Below are 24,394 nucleotides of genomic sequence, written 5' to 3'. Positions count from 1 at the left end.
ATTGAACAAACGAAGGCGGTGTTGGTCGTGTCCTGGCTTTGCTCACCGCCCCAATACAACACCCCACCCCACACACACAGCCGGTCGTAAGTCTGCTACCCTGTTTGTCCTGGTGCCTCGTTCATATTTCATATATCAGCCCACCGTCGAGGGTCATAAACTAAGTTTGGCCCGGCACGAAATCATTTTGCACGTCAGAGCACGAAACTAAATTTGCGGTTCCGCCAACGTCCTTGTCCGCCACTGTTCACTACTCACTACTCAGTGTTCGGGGTTCGACTCATAAATGGTTTATTCAAGCCCCCCGCAATGGCGGCCAAATGCTAATTAGCTGGCGTAATCAAGTGCTGACCCCGTTCAAGTGCAAAACAGTTTAGCTAACCATAATTGTAATCCAGTTTGAGGCTTTGATATCAAACGCGCGGCTCCGGGCAAAGTTTCAGATTCAGATACAGATTCTGTTGAGTTTCGGTTGCAGTGTTACTACAGTTGGTGGTGATATTTTCCAAGGTGCACTTTTCCGCAGTGGTTCTTCTAGCGTCTAACGGCTGAGCTGTGGGCCATTTCCCAGTGCTGTTGTCCCGTTCGGTTGCCCGGTTCTAATGCAATTTCCCGGCAGCGGCAGCTGCTTCACGGAAAATACCCATCCAATCCCCGCGTGGAATTCAATTTGCATGTGTTTGGAGTGTGTCGGTGGTGGAGTGTGTCGAGTGCCGTTTGTGTGGGTTAATTGAAATGAAAATCGGTTGAGATTCGCAGGATGAGTGAAGCGAAACGGAATACGAAATAAATGAAAATCGAATCAAGTGAAATGAAATGAAATCAAATTTATGTACCATGCGCATGCGTGTGATGTTAGACAGAAATAATAGACTTTAGTTAGAAATTGCATTAGTTGAGTCGACTACAAATAGTACGAAATGAAAATAGTTATATATGGCGTTAACAACTAGAGAGCTAGCGAGCGATATACAAATCTCCAAACATAAGCGTTAATTTTGCATAATGAATTTTGGCGAATCGAATTTGGAATTTTGGAATTTGGAATTTGTAATGACATCTGCGTTAGGTCTGCAGAAAGGGTTAGTACTTTCTAGATCGGTGAAAGCAAAGCCAATTGATCGTAATCGTAATGGAAAATAATCAATGTTCGCAGGGCTCTCGCACAAACAAATTTGATTTACTGGCCAAGTGCTGGACTACGTTTGTGCTCAGATTGCGTGGACTAGGTCCAGAGGTTCAGTTCGGTTTTGGTTTCAGATTGGGTTAAGTTTCGGGTTGGAGTGGTCATTCACCTAAAGGACTTCCGCGTGGCGCTCCGTAGTCCCGGGATGGGGATCGATCGACCGTCGGCAATTCCTGGAGACGCCGCACGCGACCCGGACTGCGCACACCAGAGCTAGTTACTGGATTATAATCGTCACGTGACATAATCCGCGGCTCATCCGCGGCATGCAATCACACACGGGGTGCAAGTGGAATGTGGTACGTGGAACCGTTGCAGTTGGAGTTGAACTGGGCTACCGGATGCAACCTTAAATGCAACGTTGAACTTTGATTTCGGTTCTCTGGTTGGTATTGGCCTCTCGGTTGATATGCTCGGTTTTGATTGATTAATTGATTGATCTATTCGCCACTTTCTCTCTCTCTCTCTTTTTCTTGTGCGGCATCTGCAAGTGGAAGATAGGAGAAGAGAACGAAAAACAAACACACAATAGTACAATAGCACACGGCACAATCGAGATGCTCTCTCGTCATAAACAATATATTGCACTACGCATACGCCCCGTTGCACCCTAAAAAGCCAAGGCTTTGCCGCTCTTCAGCGGCTTTCTTCTTTGCATTTAAATTGGCTGTAGCTCAACTTGCATATCCTTAACCTTTTTACCTAAATCTCGGTCGGTAGCTGACTCACTACCGGGCAAAAAGCGCTAAACAAATACGATAAACAGACTTAACAGGACTCAAAGGACGGAAACGGGTGCGGTGAGGAGAGCGCATCCCGACGAGCATTTGCTCTATGCAAATTCGTGCTCTACGGCGACGGCAACAAATCGCATGCAAATTGCCACTCGAGCGTCTGCCACTCGGTCGCGAGGAAGTCTCAAACAGAAGCTGTCAGCCGGAGTTTATGCGGTTCATCCTTAAATTGGCATAGGCCTTTTTTTTAATAAGACAGATATGGCCGTTCCTTAATAAACAAGATATGGCGGCTTAGGGCCATAACATATTACTCTATTACAATGGAAATCAGGAAGCCCTATTTAGCCAACTTGGCCCTTCAAAAACGTTACTGAGTTCAATTAGCATTTAGAAAGATGTCAATGGTTTTTTTATCGCAAGGAATAACATACTCATCCTTAGGTCTCAACTTAAAATATAACGTATAAATATACTACGTTAAATAAACTTTTTTTCATATAACAAACATATAATGTAACGCACTCATAATCTTCTTTGGCTTACTATAGCTTAAAAAACTTAAATCGTTACAAAATTATTATTTATTTTAAACAAAATGAAGAAATTAAATATTTGTCTTTTCCTGGCTAATAACTGACTTTAGTATTTTGATTCTGATGACCTCAAATCATGGAGTTTACTTTGTAGACTTTGTGTTTGAATGTCATGAATAGCTAGTTGCAATTAAGGTGCCCGCATAAACAATGCGGCCTGGTGATAAGACGCAGCGAAATGTTGAAGCTTCGGCTGCTGTGAATGATGTGAATGGGCCGAGAGTGCGGATATCAACGGCAGCAGTGCGAAAGCTGCAGCGGCTCAAATGAATGCTAAATGAATCAGCAAGCCGGAAGCCCATTCACACAGCCAAGAGCCGTGGGAAGGAAGCCTCAGCTTGATTCTGTGGATGTGGATGTGCCCGTCCCAGCTCTATGTGTGCGGCAGAGAATGGGGACATAAAAAGATGGAGGAAGCGCAGCAGATGAGGTCAGGATATGGCAGACAGGCCATAAAATATCAGGCCCAGATTCGATTACATCGCCATGCCATTAGGGAGCCCCAGGCAGTGCACTTTGCTGGGCAAACATATCCAGATATATACTGCCATGCTGCCAGATGTATGGAGATGCGGAGTGCGGGAGACGGATTGCACTTCTAGCTGCATACTTGGGGGACCTGGAGCTGAAGCTGGAAACCACTACGATTGTTGTCCGTCCGGAGGCCATCTTATCAAGCTATCTGCTCCGGGGGCCTCCACCCCAAAACAAACATGTTGAATAGCCTCCGAAAAAACGAGAGGCGTCCCCGGAGAAAGCCGGAGAGAGAACTCACCACACTGGGGGCAGTGCGCAAATGCGTGTCTTCTCACCAGCGCACTTCCCTTTCTACTCTCGCCTTGCTCCCTTCTTCTGGCTGCTTTCTCCATTCGCTCCCGCTCACAACAATAGCGTCATCGTAAAACATTTGCCGTATTTTGTTGTTACCACTGCCCCAATATATGGATTGGCGGCGTTTTCTTCGACCGCACACACACTGACACTCACACGCACACACACACACACTGACTCAGACCACATGTAAAATAAGGTTGAAATTTGAAATCAATAAAAGTTATTCGGCTGATCTAAAATTAGAGCAGGCAACTCAAATAACAGCCGAAAGAAGTAAATAATAAAGGCAAACACCGCATCATTGACACGCAAAGGAGGCGATTGGGCCGGCCCCCAAAAAAGCTGAACAAAAAACTGACAAATCATGCGAGCAAATCGAATGCGTCGAGCCTGCCCCACGAGGCACCATCCACAGATCTAATTATAAGTTTTCAAATTGCTTGCCAATCTCCGGATGATTGATTGATTGAACGGGGCGTATGGGTAATGCATGGAGAACAGACTAAAATTACTCGCTAAACTAAGTTACTCGACTACGTTCTAGGACTGCAACTAGGTCTAGATAATCGGGGATCGTAATTTATATTCAGCTGGACATATTCATCGGTAGAATAAAAGAAATCACAACAGATACGTACAGGAGATATAGAAGTTACACAGAGAGAACAAAGGCAGGCACAAAAACAGATTACTCATAACTGATTACGGTTAAATTATGGCGGCTCCTGTTACACAAGGCATACGCACAAATCAGAAATCAATATCGCTTATGGTTCACATCACAAATTGAAGTTTTTGCTGTGTTTCTCTGGTTGTGTGTGTGTGTGTATCTCAGTGTCGGTGTGGGTGTCGTTACGTATACGTAATACGGTTAAATAGCTCACCCGCTTTGCTTAGGCGATGAATTTTGAATGATTTTCCTTAACGAACTGCGGGCGAATGAAAAACTGGCTAAGCTAGCTGCTGCTCCTCCTCCTCCGGTTAATCCCCTTGCTCCTGCTCCTGCTGCTGCTCCTCGACTTCCGCTTCCGGTTTTCAGAGCCCGCACACACTGACGCACTCGCGCTGCAACTACATGTGTGTGTGGGCGATTTGTTGCTCGTCTTTATGGCCGTTGCCAATGCAATGGTGCTGGTGACTGCGATTGTGATTGTGTTTGTGGTTGTTGTCAGGCGGCTCAATGGGCATTTCCGGTTCCGGTCGGCTAGCTGCTTGCACTAATTTAGTTGATGACACTGGCTTAGTTAGTTTGTTGACTTTCGTGGCGTGCGCTCGCTGGCTAATTGCATTTTGTGTTTATGATTTAAACGGCTTTTGTTTTATGTACATGGCTGTGTGGGAGGATAATTAAACCGTGTGAGTTTACACCTAAACTAATTAAAGTCTTCATTCACTGAGTGGGTTTTTTGTGTTTCATTTATTTTTTCAAGTGGTTTGGTGGCTTCGTGCCCAACGAGGATATTTTTTACACTCGTTCCCGCTGACACACATTCGAGCCCCACACACACACACACAGGCACAGCACACAGCGATACGGAGAGATAGGGAGTTGAAGAGTGCTCCGCAAAATGGAGTGGAGAGTGTTCTACGCACGAGTTACGCTCACGAACAACGTAAGGTTCGACGTAACGAAAGGGGGTTGTGGGGCAAGGGGCGGTGGGGCGGTGGGGCAGAGGGGGCTTGGAGCTGAGCGGGTGGTTTGGGTGGCTCAACATTATGCTGGCACCCCACCTTCCGCCACTTCATTCGCTTGGCTCTAGGCTCTGTTATACAGCTTATAGCTTTTCAAACTTAATGTCTCTTTGTAGGCGTATGCGTATGTGTGTGAGTGTGTGTGAGGTTTTGTGGGTGTGCGAATGCGAGTGTGTGTGTATAACTCGCATGGCTTATATGTAGGTTGAAGCAATTTATAATAATTTTTTTGCTTTCGCCCCAATCGATAGGCAGCGTTTAGTGGGGCAAATGACTCCTTTTGATTGACAGTGTGTGTTTGTACGTGTGTGTTTCACACTGATATACTATACACAAATGCACATATATACGTATAAAGGGTGTGTGTGAAATGGTTTCTTGAGTTTGTCACACGATTTTGAGCGCTATAGGCGGCTTTTTGGCCTGCTCGATTTGATTTTAACTCGCTTTTTTCGCACTTTTTGCAGGAAATCACTTTTCTGTATCCAGGGAGCAGCCTCTAGCGCTATTGCTGCCACTCACGCACACTCACTCACTCGCACACATACACACACACTAACGGGGACTTTATGCATTTGATCAAAGCACTTTTCGCCAGTCAATGGAATTTTCTCGCGCTGTTCTTTCACTTTTCTCCGGTGCGAATGCAATTAAGTTGGACTTTTCTTGGCCTTATACATTTCTCGGCCAGATACATATACTGCGCGTGTGTGTATGTGTGTGTGCATGCGGGAGTGTATTGGTATTCGTGCCTATGTGTGTTCCTAACCCAAAAATGTATTGTGCGGCAGCTGAGGTGGCCCGTTTTCGGCAACGCCGTTGTCCAACTAACTACCCTCAAAGAACTGAGCGCGGCTCGTGCGAGCCAGTCGCTAATATAGTCGCCGATTCGCTGGCAAGTGGTGAGTTTTCCGACTTTTCCTTACCGACCACCCCCTGCTTTTCTCCTGGCCGAGGCATAGTGAGAGCGAGCCGGAGAGCGCGCGATTGCAATCAATGAATTTTCCTTTCGGCGCTCGCGCAGTTCAGTGAGTGCTGGCATCTCGAGCTGCCAGCTTAATGGATTCCGGAATTCCAATACCAAAATATGGAGCCAGCGCATTGCGTTACGCTAAACGAAAGTGGGTCTTACGTATTGCTCCACATTCAGCGTTGGCAATGCTGCGCGTCAACTATTCAAACCGACCTCAAAGGTAGGCTATGAAATCATTGGATTTAAGAACAGTTTTCTATGAGAATAGATTGTGGATTCTCAAAGATACATTTACCTTAGTGTGATCTCATTATTTTGAAAAACTTTTTAAGGAATAAGAAATCTGATATACAATACTAAATGTATCAGCTTTAAACAGCTCACCTAGATTAGCTTTTTTGAAGAAGGTTCTTCTCTAAGAAAACTTTAATACTACTTTGAATTATTATAACTTAATAATAAGACTGTGTTCGTTGTGTATGTTAACTTGTTATGTTTATTCTGGAATGTGTCTGTATGGTGGCACGGTGCGTATCTGCGGTTGTAATACATTTCTCATAATACTTAATCAACGCATTTCCTATGACATAGCCCTAGTTCTAGCGATCTGCTCCCGTCTATTTACAGGTGAATTCCTCGTAGCTCTCGTCGCACTCGTCGCACTTGACCTCGCAGCACCAGCGGAACTGGCAGCGGCACTGCGTGGTCCTCCGAATGTGCTGCGTGTTGTGGCCACGCCCACAGCAGAGCAGGTCGCAGCTCTGGGGGCCGTGGCCGGTCCGCTGGCAGGTCCGGCCTGAGGTGCCCTGGCTGCCCGTCTGCAGACTCCGCTCGCAGTAGTTGGGCGACGCCTCCAGGTAGATCAGCTCCATGCGCTTCGGCCAATCGAGGACCGGTTTCTGGGCACGAGCGGTGCCGGCATGCTTCTTTCTGCAAGAAAATAAAAGGGGGAAAGGTATGTGTTAATATGCTGGATCGAAAATGTGTTGAAATTATACCATGCTACACTAGACACAACAAACATGTTGGATTAAAAAAGGTCTAAAGTGTTTTAGTGTTTTAATTTAGCATAATCTTTAAGGACTACTGTAATATGTTTTCTTATTTTAATTAGAATTCTTATTTTGCCATTAGATTATAATCTATATATCATTCGAAGTCTTGCAAGATTCCTATTTCTCACCTGCTTAATACTAATCTCAGTCCACGTTTGCCTTTGACGGCTTGAACAGTTTTGGCTTTTTGATACTTCAGCATGAGTCTATCGCCGACCAGGCGAAAGGGCGGCAGGCTCTTCCAGCAGGTCTTCATCACGCAGGAGCCACTGACGCCATGGCACTTGCAGTCCGTGCGCAACATCTTCTTGACCAGCTGAAACCGAAAAGATATAATTATTAACTAGCGCACAATTATTATTAAATTTGATGCATACTCACCGTTCTCCCTGCCCGGTTATTGTGCAGGTTCATCAGCGTGCGGGAGTCTCGCTCTAGTTCACGGGCATCCATGAATCTGCGCGCATACCGCATCCCGAAGTCCACGTCCGCCGAGCAGCCGCCCCACTTCCAAGGCTCGTCGGGCGTACCGCCGCCTGTGGGCGTGGCTTTGTGCCGCACATCACAGCCGCAGGTGGAGATGTTGCCGCGGGCACAGGCGGCGGTCACCGCGTACGCCGCCCCAGCACTTGCTATCGCATAGGTGTAGGCAGCCTCACGAGAAGCTGGAATACGATATTTGGTTAGACTTTGGATTATTAATTCAAATAGGATTCTATAAATAAAATAGATTAGAAACTTTGTATTTAGGTACTAGAGTTACCGGTTTTGAATCTATATAGAATACAGTATAGCAAATGGTAACTAATTACCAATCAATTTTTCCAGTTAATACACAACAGAAAGAAATATGTAGTTCAAGAAGTTTTATTGTAATAATAATAATGTTGATTGGGAACGACAGTACCTTTTGGAACGATTTTTCATAAGATAATAAGGTCTGAGCTTAATTAATACGAACAAGACTGCATCTAAATTTATTTATTGAAATTATTGTTGAATACAACTTAAAACGAAATAAATCATCTGTATCATACGAGTTTTCTCAACAAATGAATAAACAATTTATACAATTTAAAAATATATCACTTTCAATGAAATTCAGCTTGAAGTTGTAATGTCTACCGATTTGGATGAAAGAAATATTGGATGCACTTCGAATGGAAACTACTATATATGACACTCCGCATGGGCGTTAGCATCGAAATGGGTTTGGGATGCAGATGCAGATGCACTCACCTGTGGGTATGACATGGGCGAAGACGTTGCGCTGCCACACCTCCGAGCAGTTCCAGCGGTGTCCCCGGAACTGGTGCTGGCACTCCTGGGCGCCCAGTTGGTGGCCCTCGCCCAGGGCAATCAGGGCGTCGGGCATCTCGCGGCACATGTTTCGCTGGCCCGGGGTCAGGCCCGGAATCCGGCCACAGAGCATGGCGGATGTAAAGCTGGACACTAATCTGACAAGAAGGCAAAACAAACTGAACCATAAATAACGCCCTGTAGAGCCACAATAGGCAAATACATAAATAAATAAATGACAAACGAACGCCGATCGATCGATCGATCGATCCCAATCCAAATCGATCGTTCGATTGGCAATGGCTGCAAAGCTGAAAAGTCGTGCCGAGCAAACGCCGCCGGCTCTTTTGGGCTGGCTGAATGCATTTCCATTTCGTTTGCCATTGGAGGCTTCAGTTTTTGCTCCGAGCTGTGAGCTCCAAGCCGCGAGCCCCAGCTCCAGATCTCAGCCAATCGAGTCGAGTCTTTCCGAGATTAATGCGCTGCAGTTGTCTGCGGCACAGGGACAAATTTATTTGGAATTTATTAATCAAACTGTATGGGTTTTCTTGAAAAATTAAGTAAATATGGATTTCATATTTTTGTTTTCTTGGTCTGAACTCTACTTTGTCTGTTTTCTTAGGAATTGCAAAGCATTTCTATGGGTATATGGATAATTACAGTACTTCAAAATTTAAACGTTGATTATATGACTTTCATTTATATATTCATTGTGTTTTTAAATATTTTTATATTTCTTTGCTATGTCCACCTATACCCCAAGTTCTTTTCTTCCTGTGCATTTGCGGCAGGTGGCTGTGGGCTTGGGCGTTGTACTGTCAGCTTTAGTCAAATCCCAGCCGCCAGCTGTATTATTAGCCATAATTGCGCGGAGATGCAGATGGAGATGGAGAAGCTTGGCCATCCGTCGTGACTCGCTGGAGTGTCTAATCAAGTCGCGTTTTCTTGAGCTTCGGCTGCAGCTCCACTTGAGTAGTCGGGTTAAATGGCGGAATTAATGCTGGCAGTCAAAAATGGCAAATGGGATTAATGAGTTTTGACAATGAGTTGCAAATTGCCAATTTCAGATATTTGTCTCCTCCAATCGCGCTGCACTGCCTCCCACCTGCCACCCACTCCCGAAACGTGTCGGCTGTCTAACCTGTCGACTTGCGGCTGCCAAACCAATCAGCATCAAACAGCTGCGGCAATAATCATGCGATCGATCGATCGCCTGCTCGCCTTTTGTCCATGGACCGGGTTACAGCCAGGAAAAGCCAGAGAAACACATCCCGGGGCCAAACAACTGGCGCACGGGTGGGCAACCCCGATATTAAAATACAAATGCAACGTAAACTTCGATTGCCAGCCACATGGCTACACCGGAAAATATATACATCTATTGAAATAAGATATGGTTGCAATCCATAAAGAGGTGCGAATAAGAAACTAAAGGGTTTAACTTAGAAATTCAGCAACTAAACAATTGATTTTTGTTATAAACGAAGCCTGAATATTTAAAATACAACAAACATACAGAAATACTTAGCTTTATCTAAAAATTTGATACCATTTCTTATGTATCATGTTTAAATTAGATAATAAGCTAGAGACATTCCATTTCCTGATATATTTAAGTTTCTTCTGTAGTCCACATCCAACATATATTTCTCTACGTGTCCACAAATGTAAATGGCTTTCGATACCTGCCACTCGAGTGTCTCCAACTCCAACTCCGCTCCAAGTGGAGCTCTGGAGCTCCAGCTTACGAGGCACTCTTAAACGCAGCAATTAAATCAATTTACAGAAATTACACATTTTACCAACCGCAGAGGAGCACGAAGACATGAGCTTAAACCCTCGGCAAAATGTCGATGGTCGAACGCTGATTTCTGATATGGGATCGCTTTTGTTGTTGCAGTTTTGTCGAACACGCTGTTAACATGGCTCAAACTGGAGTTGAGCGTCGACGATCGACGGGGAAATTGGTGGTTAAACTAATAATTAGGCCCGTTTAACAGGGCCAAAAGCAAGGCACCGCAGACCTTCAACCGACTCTGTGGCCAAAGTTGGCCCGAAATACGCGATCGATCTGTCAGCGCATCCGCTCGACCAGTCAGTCCACCAATCAGTCAGTCAGTCAGCCAGTCAGGCAGTCGCTCATTCAGTCAATAGCTTTTACGTGCGTTCGCCCAGCGTGACCGTCACGTCCCCCGCACCCCACCACGATAAATATGGTGGAGGGTATATAGTACTCCAAAACTCCAAAGCCGGCAATCAAGGCGGCCATCTCCAGCTCCTCGCAACCCTTTTGTTTTCAGCTGCTTTATTTAATTTGTCGCTTGGCCCGCCCGTCTGCTGTTTGCCTGTTGCATGTCAACGCCGACAATTTCATCATCATCATCATCGCCATTACCAGAACAGATTTCAGTTCCAGACCTATGCACAGCGAGAAAATTGGGTGAACTGCACGCTTTTATAATACTAATTTTAATTGAGATTCAACTCTTTGTATTTGTATCTGTTTTTGCATTTTGTGATGCTTAACCGAGACAATGAGGTAAATTATTATGAAGTATTATAGATTAAAAATGAGATCACATGTGGAGCAATGACGCTATTTGCTAATAGATCTACGATAAAGCTGTATAAATCTTGAGGCATTTAGAGTTAACTAGATATTAAAAATACTTATTAACTTCCTAGTAAACTACAGGTGTGTTATTTTTGCATTATTGCCCTTCTATCTTGGGATATCGTGGGACATCGTCTTCCCCTTGTTTCTCTCTGTGTAAAACCTATCCCAATCCACTTCATGATCTTCAGGCCCTCGAAGAATCCGAGTCACGTGTGCTTGATTTGCGCTTTGTTTGCTGGAGTACCCCTTTATTGTCGCAGTCCTTGGACTGCTTTACTTCTTCATTTATCTCTGGTTCTATATCGGGGTTCCCACTCGCATCGCGACCCTTTGTGCTGCGTAAGAGCAAGGACCTGCCCTGAACTTGATACCACTTCCGCCTCCACCAGGCACCCCCTTCCAGCGAATCCCAAATAGAGCTGGCATTTACAAAATGCCAAACTAGTTCCATTGACAGTCTTATGGCTTCTGCTGTCCGACAAATTGGTGATTCCTCTGGCACTAATTTGCGCAAAAATATTTGCCACGACGACGTGGACTCATTAAAAATGGATTAAGCCTGGTGCATAATTCAGCGGCAGCCGAAGCGCAGCCACTTATGAGTTGGCCGCAAGCAGCATAAATGGCCAATAACAAGCTCCAAGCCAACAGCATCGGCAGCAGCAGCAGCAAGGAAAACTAAAAACCCAGAAACTTTAACTTAATGCGCACTTCGGAGCCTCATAAAAATATGACTTTAATATTTTCACGCGCAGGCGTAGCACCCTGCTCCCCACTGCAGCACTGCAGCAACCGGTGATCCCCGATAGCCGCAATACCCCCGCTTTATCCATGGACGTGGGGCTAGGGCCCTGTCATAATTGTGCGAATCTAGTCGACCAAATAGTTTCGACCCACCGCTGCGCAGGCGGCTGTTGTTTGGGCCTGACTATCCATGGAAACGCGAGACTGGGTCTTGACCAGTAGCGCCTCCAATAGCAGGCAGATATATATGGCCGGCGCTCCGTCTGGTAATTACATGCCTTGCTGACATGTTCATGGCCCTCCTCGGACTCTTTTACTACTCCTCCTCCATGGCCATAACAGGCACACAGCCAAACCAAGCGCCAATTGGAGGCGGAAGCAACAAAGGCGCCTTAATCCGGCCAAAACAATGCGTTGGTCCAGGGAAAAAATGTTCATTGCGGTCCCTCGATCCCTCTGTCCCCACCCTTCATCCCTCTGTCCCTCGGTTTTCGGGGCATTTGAAAGTTTTGTGTGCGCTGATAAAACAGCTTTGCTCTACAGCTGCATGTAAAGTGGGCGGGGCTGGGAAGGAGTGGTCGGCGGTGGGAGCGGACAAACCGAAAACCCATAAAGGCTGTTCAACATGCCATCAATAAAACACAAATATTCCCAAGGGGGGAGCAGGGAGGAGGCGGTCGGAGGCAGCAAGGAGCAGCGGAGCGGAGCTGGGCGAACCATGGTCATGGCCAAGAAAAATGTCGCTGCCACGCTCAGACAAACGGCCGGCAACAATTGCTGGCCATCCTGGCCACAAAAACGACGACGTAATTGACCAGAGAAAGACATATGTACGGCACTGAGAGAAAAGGTGCGTGCAGGCTGGGAAAATACCATCATTGATCGAAGGTTCTTGGTCATACTTTAAGCATAGTTCAAATTATTTCAAGTTCTTATGGGTTTAAAACGTTTCTACCATTATAATAGAGCACTTAAAATAAGGTTAAAGATAATTCCAATTTTGTTTTTAATGCTTCGATATATTTACAGAATGTGTAAGTTTGTGCGTAAGCCCATCCAACTCTTTTTCGCTCAGTGTGCGCATGCCGTGGCCATGTAACAGGTAAAAGCCAAAACGGATCGTTCGTCATGGACAATTGGCAGAGACCAAGTGGTCGAATGGCCACTCAGGCAGTTAGCCAGTCGGGCAACCGCTCCCGCCCTTGCCATCCAATTCCCTCCCATTCCGTCCAATCCCATTCCATCCCATCACGCCCTGGCAAACAGATCAAGGCAGATAGTTTTGTTTGGGCTTTGAGGTTTGCAGTCGATCACTCATCCATAGCCGCAGAAAAATGGTAAGAGCAAAATGCGCCAACAATGCCAGCCGACCAGTGACCAGACCAGGCACAGATTCCTCGACCACCGCGCCGACGGCTCCCGCACAGAGACTCAATTCTGCAGGTTGGCCTGGGAAACGTGGAAACCTTGCAACCTGGCAGCCGGGCAACTTGCAACTGGCAACAGGCAAGAGTTTATGCCATTTTGGGCTTGTAAATGCAGCCACAACTGGCGCAGAGTGATCTTGATCGCAATTTGAGCGTTTGTCTGCACGTTCATGCGTTCCAATTGTCCATGTAAGAGCACGAGTACGAGTACGAGAACGAGATGTATCTGGAGGATGCAGCTGGTTTCCTGCCTTGAAATTGCAGTAACCTCAATTACACGAGCTAAGCATTTCTGGGTTAAGACCCTTTGAAGGTTTTTGTTTTTTTTTTCGGTGAACTTCAGGTTCTGTTCGACGAAGCTCTGCCCACAAGACCAGCCCACTGACAGGAAGGGAATGAAAGCCAGAAGAGGAGCTAAATTGGTCAATCGGAAGTGCATATGCCCTCGCAGTTACAACAATCGTTAAATAATATGTCTTTATCTACTACTACTATAGAGTTAGCTCATAGAAGTATTCAAAATGAATTAATTTTTGCCTTAAATGGATTGAACTTTTGTATTATGAAATTGAATGCAACATTTAAAGTGGAATTTTAGAACAAATTAACAAGAAATAACTTATTTAAAATAAGACCATGGATCCTTTTCAAGCATTTCACCAAAATCAAAATACCTTCTTCGAGGGTATAAAACACAGAAAGTGGTGGGGGGAGCACACCGCGTATCTTTGAGATACACTCAACTTATTGCAACTGCAACTGCATCAAGGCAATTAGATAGCAGTTGAAGCACACACACAGAGACACACACATAGCGGCAGAGGCACGTTGATGAGTTTATGGCAAAAATTGATTTCCAGTTGTCGCAGCCCCGCCTACCGCCCCAATCCGATTTTAGACGCGACTCTTAGCTGCTCCTCGCTACAAATGAGAGACCGCTGTCTTTCTGTCAGTTTTGTGCCTTACTTGCTGCCTGCCATTTAATTGCCAATTTTAATGAGATTTTTTCCAGCGTTTTCCAGCGCCCCCCGTAACTTTCGATCGGCCAGCAACAACCATATAGAACGAGGCGTTTACTGTTTGGGCGTTCGATAAGGATTTAACATACATCGCGCCGTGGCTTCGCAGATAAAATTAGCGATCGTGTCCGGCGATGTGCGCGATATGGCGAAAGGTAACGAAAGAGTTGTCAACTCGTGCAGATCTGTCAGCGATAAAAGGAAAGGCCGCAGGAAATGCAAAGAAAACCGAATGAAAAACCCAACCCAACCTAACAGCGCCTTGGGATCATGGCATAACTGTTTGGCCGTTAAAGTTAATAGGCATACCGTTTATGGGGCTACTATACCTTATTTCCATAATCCAGAGTATGTAAATTAAGAGCTTGTTATGTATTTTCCACATGACGATGCAAATCCGAGGCACACAACACGAATTCGAGCCCAGCAGCTGGCACTATCATCATATTCTATTCGCACTAAAAGTCTCAATACTCAATGCATTCGAGGCTTAATTTCCCTTCCTTTCTCGTTTCTGCTGAGCTTAGCAGGCTCCGATTTCCACAGTTCCACAATTCCACAATTCCGCAGGGCCTTTGTTTTCAGCCATAAAACGCCGTCATTGGAGCCGAGAATCGAACTATTAGAAGTGAACCCCGTACGATCGGCTCTGTTGTTATTAATGAACCGAAAACGCAGACGACAGCATTCAATACACTCTGCGAATATGACCAAATCCAAATCCAAAGCCGAAGACAAGACCGACGATCGAATACCGAAATACAATATACGAAATATACAAAATACACGCGAGCTTTTGTCCATTTGTTCGTATGCTAATTAACACCTTCATCTGCTCCAGCCAGCGGCGTTTCAATTAAGTCATCGCGAGATCGGATCACCAAACAGTTTTCGGGCAAGGCGTGTGCGTTTCATTCATGCAAATCTCCGGCTTGGCCCGACTTGGCCATAACTCAGAGCCGAAACTGCCATCAGCGGCAACATCATCCATCAGTGGATTTCAGGGGGCGGGGCTGTCCATCGGTCCAGCTGTCCAGTGGTCCAGCGGTCCAGCGGTCCCTCGCCGACTACACGATTTTTTAATTTATGATAAAGCGCCTCCGACTGTCACAACGGAATTGCGGCAATAACCATAAACGGCTCAGCAGGTGAAAACTACCAAAAAAGAAAAGCACAAGAAGTGCCGAATGCCGAATGCTGCGAAGATCCCAAATCTTGGGATCGTGTAGCGCTTAGACGTCCCGGGTGCGGAGATTAACATAAATGCAGCTCATTAGTGACGCAATTAAAGAGCCGAGCCGACAATCGGAGTGGTCCAGGAACGCCGAGATGGATGTGAATCGTTCCGACTTTGTCGAGTGGAGAGGTACTAAGTGATCGCTCGACCGACGGGTGCGAGTGTCGTATAAGAACTGAGCGGACTCCAAACTCGAAAACTATCAACACACGACCTCACTCACTTGGCCAACAAGTTGCAGTTCGACGAGGTTCAAGTGGTTAAAAGGTTTTTTGGATGCCGTGTTCAAATGAAATGACCGTAGCACGTTTTCAAAAAACCGTTCAGCCAATTGAATCTCGGTTTTGAATTTTATTATTGTTGATGATTAATCAAAATATTCTAGATCTAGATATTCTAGATTCTAGTTTCCCAGCTTGTTATCCTGATCAAGTAGTACTACTACTACTTAACGTTCAACTCTCTATACAAATTTTGTATGGAAACTGCAAGGATTTTTAATAAATCTAGTTCAGATCCTCACACATGGCTGTATCGACTCCGTTGTTAAAATTGTAAAGAACTGTTGTTTTAAATAAATGTTCTTATGTATTTCTACTCGCTTGACATTAAATTTGAGATGCCATCTTTCCATGATTTTTGCTGCAGCAGACAAAGAAAATCTGAAGGAAGTTTACAAGCTGTTGATATACAAACGGAACTGTTTTACTCCAAAAGCCCATTAGGTAATGGGTAGTTAAACCTATTTATATTAATTTGAGTTTGAACAGGACAATCGAACTACAACTCAAGCCGCAACTCAGGTATGAACTAAACCAAGTTCGATGCGAACAAGTTCGTCCAGCATGTTGGAGCTCTGTTCGATGAAGCTATATGCAACAGGCCGCTTTTAAAGCGATTCTTCAACGATGGCTAATAAGCGATCCTGCACGTGACTCGGCTTTTGGCTGAATGATAATGATGCAGACCTCAATTTGATGGTCTGGCCTTTTTTGGGGGGAAACAACTTTCATCGGCAATCAAATCAATTATGTGGGTAAAAGTCGTGTTTCCCTCGCTGCAGAATTTTTAGAGTGCCTAAATGTTGTGGCTCCTCTTCGGAAAGTGATCGAATCTTCATGGTCCCATGGGTGCTTTATGTGATTTGTCAGCGGGTCGAACAAAACACAAATCATGTTCATCAAAGTGTGGCTAAAAATGTGTGTTTTGTGGCGTTTTTTTGTGCCAAATTTATAACTAGTTGCGTTGACTCCAGCTTCAGATGCGATTGCTGCAGTTTGCAGTTTTACAAATTGTTTTTGAACATTTGTTCAAAGTGATTTATTGTCGGTTATTTACAGTCCGCCTCTTGGCTAGCTGGCAAAATTGTTCATTTTTTATTTTCCACGCGCCTCGGCTTCTTCACTTTGGCAGCGAACACTTCGGCACACGGTAGCTGAGTGGCCAAAAGGAGGGAGGAGTGGCTAATACCTTCGGCCAACACCATCTAATGCATTTCTCGGATACGAGTGTCGCCTTAATTGATATGTCATTTATGCTAATTCCTGGCCAGAGAGCACAGGAATTCGCTATCTTGACGGGCTACAAGATGTGTTTAGTGCATTTGGAGTCGAGTAACACTCGTCGGCAGACTATTAAATGCAATTAAGTTAATTTAAACAGTTTTGTGGAAAGCGCTGACAGCTAACAATAAACAGGTGCTCGCGGCTCAGGCTCGAAAACAATTGAACAGCCATTGTTGTTTACTTGGTTTTAGCCAGACTTAGGTCTGACTCACTTGGATGATGTGCTGCTAGTCCCAATAATGGTTGACGTCAATTATCGGAAATTGCATTCGTCTCCGGCTGCCATAAGTATCCGTACTTCAATCGGAGCTTAGTTTAGCCTGACCCAGATTGCAGACGGAGTTGCTGGCTCAAGTACTTATACTACACATTCTTTATTGTGTGCCAAAACTTTTAAATTCCAGATAATTGTTTTATGGCCCCACCAAAGTATCTTTATGGCAGCGAATCGATTGTTGATTAGCCGCAGCAGCGTGAAAATGTCGCTGGCAACATTGTATCAACAATTTCGAGGATAGTTGGTTTTTCATGTATTGTTTTAATCTCTGTGTGATTTGCACTTTAGTTGCTCAAAGCCCATGCATATTAAAAGTTACATTAAAAGTATATTTTTATGTTTTTAAGCTATTGTTATGGCCAGCTTTTGCACTACGAATATTCTAAGATTTTTCCGTAATTGCAAAAGCACTTTGAATAAATTATTTTATTTATTTTATTGATAAATATAATATATTTAAACAATTTTTTGTTTGCACCTCCTACTGCCTATGTTTAATTTTACATATATTCATATGCATAGGGTTTCATTAAAAACTTACTTCAAGTTTTTTGTTTAAGTCTTTCGATTTTTCTTTGGTGTTTTACCGCGTACTAAACTAATTTTAATTTTGGTAGGTAAATAGTAATAATTTAATGGAGTAGAAAGTTTATATATAGCCCTTTTGTATATTCTTCGACTTTTTAATGATTGAAATATTTTACATTTAGGTAGACTAACCTAATTAAGTGCCATAAAACTAGGAGCTAAAAAACCCATTCTACATTTTATTGGATATCTTGGCCTCTTCAATGAATTGAAGCCGGCTTACGCCACTCCAGTGGCAGCGTCACTCAATGACCATAAAATAATGTATAAAATACACAAAAACAAAGCACCGACATGAAACAATCGAGAATGGCCCGAAAATTCCAGCTAAACAACAACTTTACCAAAAACCGAAATACAATAAAAATGCGGAGCGTGGAGGAGAATTGCTTTCGGTGTTTATTGTTGCGGCTGGAAAGCGCTTGTGGAGGGCAACGCTTGGTTTCACATTACACCCAGCTTCCGCTGACAGACCGAATGTCAAGCAGCCAAACCAAACCAAATGGCCAGGCAACCAGGCAGCCAGTGAGGCGATTCGTCCGCCGAGGAGCGAGAAAATCGCATTCGGAAAATGATTTTTTGGACTTAACTACGATTGCCCATAAACAAGTGTAAGTTGAGCTGGAAAAGCGGAAAACGCAGCCAACGCAGCATCCGATTTCAGGCAGTGGCAAAGGTCGAGAGCCGAGAGCAGGTCGATTTATTAACAAGACACTGCGAACGCCTTGGCATTTTGCATTGTGCTCGTAATTACGAAACAACGCAGCCAGCAGATACAGATGTATCTACGCCCCATTAGCTCATCCTCACCCCCGCCACGCAGCAAGTGTTAATTGAGCTGAACCAGAAAAAAACGAGAAGGTGCAAAAGGAAAACTGGGAAAAAAGGAAATGCGCGCTGACCCAAGCAGCTGGAGGTTTCCTTTTTTCTTTCCTACCTGCAGATACTTTCTCGGACCGATAGGGTTAGCGCTAAGGACAATTCATTGATAATGACTGGCGCCAGTTGGTTGGCGGCTCACTTTGACAAATTGATTACTAATTGGTTTGTCAGGACGGCGAGAAGAGAGAAATTTGGCCCAGGAAATGCACAAGGACCAGTTAAAGTGTTGAATTAAACTTTATTGGATGTAATTACAATTTTACAGAAACTGGAAAGTCCTTTTACAATATATATGTATATATATATATAACTCTATGTTTCGTATGTGGTTAGGGTGTATCAGTGTCTGTGTCTGTACATATACATATAATACGTTGATTTGTTAAACATTCTTTAGTTTTCCGATATATGTGTATAGTTCATGCTAAGTATCCCATACAAGTAAGGTATAATATTTAAAAAGGTTACACTCTAGGTATATTTCGCTTAAAAGTTTAGTTAACAGTTTCATATCCGTTCCTATTTGCTGCTCTACTAAGCTGAAAGTCGGAAACAAACAGTTTAAGTAGCTGATTTTGGATTTCTTGGGACAAAGTTGGATGGTAGGTTAGTGTTATCTAGTCGAAGTTGAAGAAGAATGCTGGTTTCGTACATGCGCCGCACTTAAAAGTTCTATTAGGACGAAGATAGGTATAAATTATCTAACAGATATGTGAGTACTGAATATCCAATTACATTAGCTATAATAGGTTTCCTATTGTATAGTTTCGTAAGATATCAACAATTTTGGTGTTGCATTAGATTTAGTTCAGTTGAAGGGAAAAAAGTACAAACCAAACTAGCTTGGGGGAAATGCCCTACGTTCGCAGACACCCACTTCGATATAGATACATAGTCTGTTGTAGGTATTTATAATTGTTTGTTAGATTTAAGTTTAGTTTTAGTGCCAATTGGCTTAAGGTACTTAAGTTTTCTTTGCCTTTTGGCCTCCCTCTATCTAAAAAGACTTCCTTCCATTAAAACACACTCAGGTTGCTACTTTGAGGTTTATAAATTGTGTATCTGTGTGTGTTCTTTATGTGAGCCAGAGCGTGTCCAGTGTGTGTAGTATGTGCAAATATTGCAATTAATTGGATTTAGTATTCAGCTGGTATAAGTTTAACACCCTGCGTAAACAGTTAACAAAATTGATTGCAATTCTTAAGTCAGTTGAGTAGTGAAATCGTATTTAGTCTTCATTTCGAATCAGTTGATCAGATTTATACATAGTTAAGTTAGAGCAAAATGCAATCAAAGTTTCGTATTCGTAGAGTAATAATAGTGCGAATTAACTATAATAGTTCGTAGTTTAATAGTTAACAATGTGATAGATCTAAATCCCACCCATAGTCAACAGCTGCGCATCTGGTTGTGACAAACATTCGTCAAGTAAAAGTTAACTTACAGCCCATTTGCACATCGCAATACGCAGATTTCGCATTCTCTCACTTGAAGTTGCTTTATTCGCACTTGGGTTTTTGTGATTTTGGTTTTTGGTTTCTATTTTATCTGGTTTGGGACTGCTAGAGGTAAGTGTGTCCAATTCTACGTGCAGGACATAGTTTTGGAGCTGGTTTATATACATACTTCTATCGCCAGTGTTTATTAATTTGAACTAGAACGATCCTTTAAAAATTGTTTCTTGAGTTTTCGAATCAGTATCGGCTCTTTCTCTATTATATATAATGTATATTTGTAAGTATATATGTTCTTGTTGGTATGTTATGAAAGCTAACAATGTGGACGGACAAAAATAATTTACAAAAATTCATTTATTGTTACATTTAGTTTAAAAACTTTTCTCTCTTGCTTCTTTTTGTGTGTTTGGCTGTGTATTCATTCAAGCAGTTAAGATTGACTGGCGCGATCAATCGATTAATGGGATTGCAGCAGCAAAAAGTCGGAAATTCCATGTTTCCAATAACTATCATCAGTTCATCTGACTGACTGCACTTTGATTTGGATGTGTGCCCACGCAACACATTAACCATTCCTGTGATTTATACTATTATTAGCTAGGCTTAGTCTGTATAGTCAGATAAGTTAAGACTTAGTACACATTATCGAATTAAGTACTTGCGTATTAGAAATTAGAATAGGGGGTTTACTTTCTTTGAAATATGATAAATCGATATCTGCTGCGCTCTCCACACGAATTTGATTTTAGAAATCAACAACAACTTTGGACTTTCAGTGGAGTCTTATGATTAAACCTAAAGAGCAGTTAGCATCTAGTTAGTATCGAGGATTAATGTTATAGGTTTTCGTTCTTTTTGTATTTTGCTTTAGCTTTAGAGACAAGCATAGTCGCATCGCAGAGCTTGGTAGTACGTTAAAATAGACTAGAATTTAGTTAGTTAGGCAATATTTATATACAAATGTAATTATATAGATGCATACCATACTACAATTGGAGTTAAAAAGTTTTTAAAGGCTTCAGTAATAAGTTCTTTCGAGTAGACAAATGGAAAAATTGCGTTATCTTCTGCTCCCTGGAGTCCGATCTTCAGTTAAGTTTAGGTTTAAGTAATACCTTAAAAGACCTCTAGCCTAAGCTACATTCACTTCGAAAATAATGTGTGATTCTTAAAATTCGTTAGGCAAATGAATTAAAGTGCAGGTATTCGCTACTAATTTAGAACGTTTGTTGTCTGTGTAAAAGAGAGTTTGAAACAAAGTTTCACTACAGAGGTGCTTGGGATTGTTTTTCCTAATCGGAGCAAATACGAAAGTAGAAAGTTTCACTCGGTTGTTAAAGCTATTCATAAATTCTTATGGAACCGTGCAGCTTGTTCCTATGTTTAAAATTCACTCAGTTGACCCTCACTGATTGGATTGTATTTGGTGTAGATTGTTGTTGTTGCTCGCATTGGTGTTGCCACTGCTTGGCGCAGAAACGCTACAAAAAGGTGGCATATTAGTTTGGAATCATTAATTAATATAAATTGACTCACTTATTTTCGTGGCACACCAACATTTCCTGCTGCCCTTGAAACTGCAAGTTTTGAAGGTATTCCGCCCTGCGTTGGTGCACCAGCTTCTCTTTTTCGGCTCGCTCTTTCTGTAGTCTGTTGAGTTAAAAAATGTATTAAAATCAAAAACAAAAAAAGATGCAAAAATAATATTTTAACATGTATAAAAATTAGTAAAAGAACTCAAAGCTGGAAATCATAACTATACACACGGCCTTACCACAGTCGCCAAATTGCAATCCCAAATGCTTGCGTGCAATAACATCACCCATGAGTTAGCTTAGTGTTAAGTTAATCCTAATTAGTCGGATCAATTAGTTGTACTTACTTGATGCGTGATTGTCTCATAAACTGTTGAATTTTCCGGGCAGCTTGATTTTGCGTGGACTGCGAGTAGGTTCGCCTGTGAAATTTGTTTACATTTAGTAAGTTTAAACTTTTCAAAACTATTTAGTACTCACTTCAAGGGACCCGAAGGGCTGGTTTCCTTAGGCGTGCTGGGCTGGGAGCCCATCTCGTGAAGCTGCTGCTGATCCTGTTTGTAATGATCGTAGAAGCTGGACAAGCACTGGGAATTGCTGCTCACACTTCCATGATCACTGGAGCTGCTCAAGCACAAGCCGCTCTTCTTGAATCGCTTGTTTCGTCTGTAGGAGCGGTAGCCATGTTGGATCACCAGGGCTGCGTTTGTCATCTGCCTGTAGTAGGCGTACTGCTTGTACCGCCTGTAGTAGTTCTGGATGACAGTGGCAGCGCTCCGTTCCTTGTTCTGCTCCTCGAGCTTCTGTCGACCCTTGTACGAGCGATACGCCTTTTGGATGCACTTGGCTGCCTCGTAGAGCTCTCGCTGCTCCGTGTCTGTTAGGGTTAGCTTAGAGAAATCCGCCTCAAAGGGATACGACGAGATGCTGGAGGCGTGCAGGAACTCCGTCAACTGTTTGGTGGATGGCGGGGGACTGGGTGAACTGACTGAGGGATCGGTTCCCAAAATGGAGTAACTGGCCGGGGACTGCAGCGGTCCCGAGCTGGCGGGACTCAAACTGGAGCACGGTGTGCTGACGTCGTGATAGCGATAGCTATGGTCATGGAAGTCGAAACTGAAGTCGCTGTCAAAATGTGTGTTGGGCAGCGAATCGAGCAGTGGGTCCATAAAGCTGTCCGTCAGCGCAGAAGATTCTGAAGTGAGGGGTTCTGTCAAGGGACTGCCCAGCACCATCATTTCATCGGCCTCGTTCTAAGGGTATAAATCACATTAGAATAATTTCCAATAAAGGGGTTCACAGTAGCTCACCTTAATTCGTTCTGGCATGGCTGCTATTATGTGTTCAGCTAAAGTCAGAACTTTGGCATCGGAGTCCCCTGAAAGTACGCCAAACTGATTACAAAACAATTTCCAAACAAATGGCTCATACAAATACATGGCAAACGAGACTACATAATTGAGCTGGACACTTTCATGTACACATATACACATATCGAATATTTTCTCTGTTATTTTAAGCTCAATTAGCCAAATGATCTATGTAAATAGCTAGCTAATCACCCTAAACACAATAGAGCTATTTAAGCTCTAATGGAGCTTAAATTGACAAAGCTACGTCTATGACTCTTCAAATTGATCACGATAATCAAAGTCGCTGAACACGGCTAATTATTATTTGTATTATACACCGACAAGCATTGATTTTTGTGTTTAGGGTGATTAGCTAGCTATTTACATACACCTCGGATTCATATTTACAACGATCAATTCGTGGTTAATTAGGCGGCGAGTGTTTGTTAGTTTAAAATTAGTAGTAATCGGTTAAATGTAGACATCGATAAAAGCGCCCATTTAGGGCGCACAACCAGCAACCAATATTAATAACGAACATTTACATTGATTAAACGAGCTTCCCCCCAAATACGTGATTACATATAACAACAAACAGCAATAGCAACACAACATCAACAACATCGAGAGCCATCCCCACATGGTTAGTATGTTTTTAGCTACAGTACAGATAACGGGTGAGTTTGTTACGGGTTGACACTTTGAGATTGGATTGAGAGTGGAGCAGGACTCCATCAGTCTGCCATCACTGACCTACAACGGCATCGGGCAGGACCAAATCATTGCCAATGGTCACGTCGGTCGCGCTCGTTGAATTGTCGTCGCAATCTTTGTCGTGCACGGGACTCGATTCGCCCGTAGATACCTCGCCTAGTTTGAATTTACCGAGAAAATTTGAGCATTTGGTTCATTCCATAAAAATATAGTCTATGACTAGGAGTTGGGAGCATGCACAGTCTGATCCCCAAACTTACAGAGGGCAAAGTCCATTTTGCGCAGCGGCGACAGCAGACAGTTGGTTCCAGTCAGCGAGTCCAGTGGTGAATCGACGCCCAGAGCATAGCTGTCATGGCTCTCAAAGTTGCTGAAAGATTAGGAATAAAGTTAGTTGAAGTCTTGAGCGGCTCAGTTTCAAACTTACCTATGGAGCCTGGCCAGTGGTTTGCCTGACTTGCTGCGTATGTCCATGTTAATGCCACTATCTATGGAGGAACGTTTGGAGTAACGACTGCTGCCATTGGGTGGACTCTGATTGCTGCGAGTTCGGATGGGAAAATGACAATTATACAACAAATATTAAAAATAAATAATGAGAAACTCCATAC

At 43.5% G+C, this 24,394-nt stretch overlaps 3 protein-coding genes across 26 annotated transcripts in view; all 3 read right to left on the bottom strand.

Moving 5' to 3' along the window:
• Positions 1–5,899, bottom strand: part of LOC6608363 (trichohyalin) — a 37,751-nt gene extending 31,852 nt beyond the window's left edge. For 6 of the 15 annotated variants that reach the window (XM_032717033.1, XM_032717043.1, XM_032717029.1 and 3 more), the window contains exons 1-3: positions 5,812–5,898; positions 4,235–4,681; positions 1,296–1,670 (exon numbers count right to left, since the gene is read on the bottom strand). In XM_032717033.1, coding sequence (XP_032572924.1) covers positions 1,296–1,431 — 136 coding nt within the window. In that variant the 5' untranslated portion in view covers positions 1,432–1,670; positions 4,235–4,681; positions 5,812–5,898. Of the gene's footprint in view, positions 1–382; positions 629–1,295; positions 1,671–4,234; positions 4,682–5,811 lie in introns of those variants that run through there. The other 9 variants (XM_032717032.1, XM_032717042.1, XM_032717034.1 and 6 more) reach the window with 7 other exon arrangements.
• Positions 5,900–6,488: 589 nt separating this feature from the next.
• LOC6608360 (protein Wnt-2) lies at positions 6,489–15,589 on the bottom strand. Of its 3 annotated transcripts, none has more exons than XM_032717049.1 (5): positions 14,506–15,589; positions 8,310–8,548; positions 7,452–7,735; positions 7,199–7,386; positions 6,489–6,945 (listed from the first exon to the last, which is right to left on the bottom strand). In XM_032717049.1, the coding sequence occupies exons 1-5, from the start codon at positions 14,559–14,561 to the stop codon at positions 6,633–6,635; spliced, it is 1,080 nt and encodes a 359-aa protein (XP_032572940.1). In that variant the 5' UTR covers positions 14,562–15,589; the 3' UTR covers positions 6,489–6,632. The 3 variants fall into 3 exon arrangements, with proteins under 3 accessions (XP_032572940.1, XP_002033097.1, XP_032572941.1); XM_002033061.2 differs by having other exon boundaries at positions 8,310–8,527; XM_032717050.1 differs by having other exon boundaries at positions 8,310–8,522.
• Positions 15,590–18,943: 3,354 nt separating this feature from the next.
• The window catches only part of LOC6608358, a 34,064-nt gene continuing 28,613 nt past the window's right edge, over positions 18,944–24,394 (bottom strand). For 3 of the 8 annotated variants that reach the window (XM_032714623.1, XM_032714624.1, XM_032714629.1), the window contains 8 exons: positions 24,211–24,324; positions 24,044–24,153; positions 23,823–23,939; positions 23,028–23,095; positions 22,198–22,970; positions 22,065–22,139; positions 21,719–21,832; positions 18,944–21,663 (listed from right to left, as the gene is read on the bottom strand). In XM_032714623.1, the coding sequence (XP_032570514.1) occupies positions 21,588–21,663; positions 21,719–21,832; positions 22,065–22,139; positions 22,198–22,970; positions 23,028–23,095; positions 23,823–23,939; positions 24,044–24,153; positions 24,211–24,324 (1,447 nt within the window). In that variant the 3' untranslated portion in view covers positions 18,944–21,587. Of the gene's footprint in view, positions 21,664–21,718; positions 21,833–21,956; positions 21,985–22,064; positions 22,140–22,197; positions 22,971–23,027; positions 23,096–23,822; positions 23,940–24,043; positions 24,154–24,210; positions 24,325–24,394 lie in introns of all 8 variants that reach the window. The other 5 variants (XM_032714626.1, XM_032714627.1, XM_032714630.1 and 2 more) reach the window with 3 other exon arrangements.

The sequence above is a fragment of the Drosophila sechellia genome, chromosome 2R, assembly GCF_004382195.2.
Source record: "Drosophila sechellia strain sech25 chromosome 2R, ASM438219v1, whole genome shotgun sequence".
Classification (NCBI taxonomy): domain Eukaryota; kingdom Metazoa; phylum Arthropoda; class Insecta; order Diptera; family Drosophilidae; genus Drosophila; species Drosophila sechellia.
This window is presented reverse-complemented; position numbering and strand designations above follow the sequence as displayed.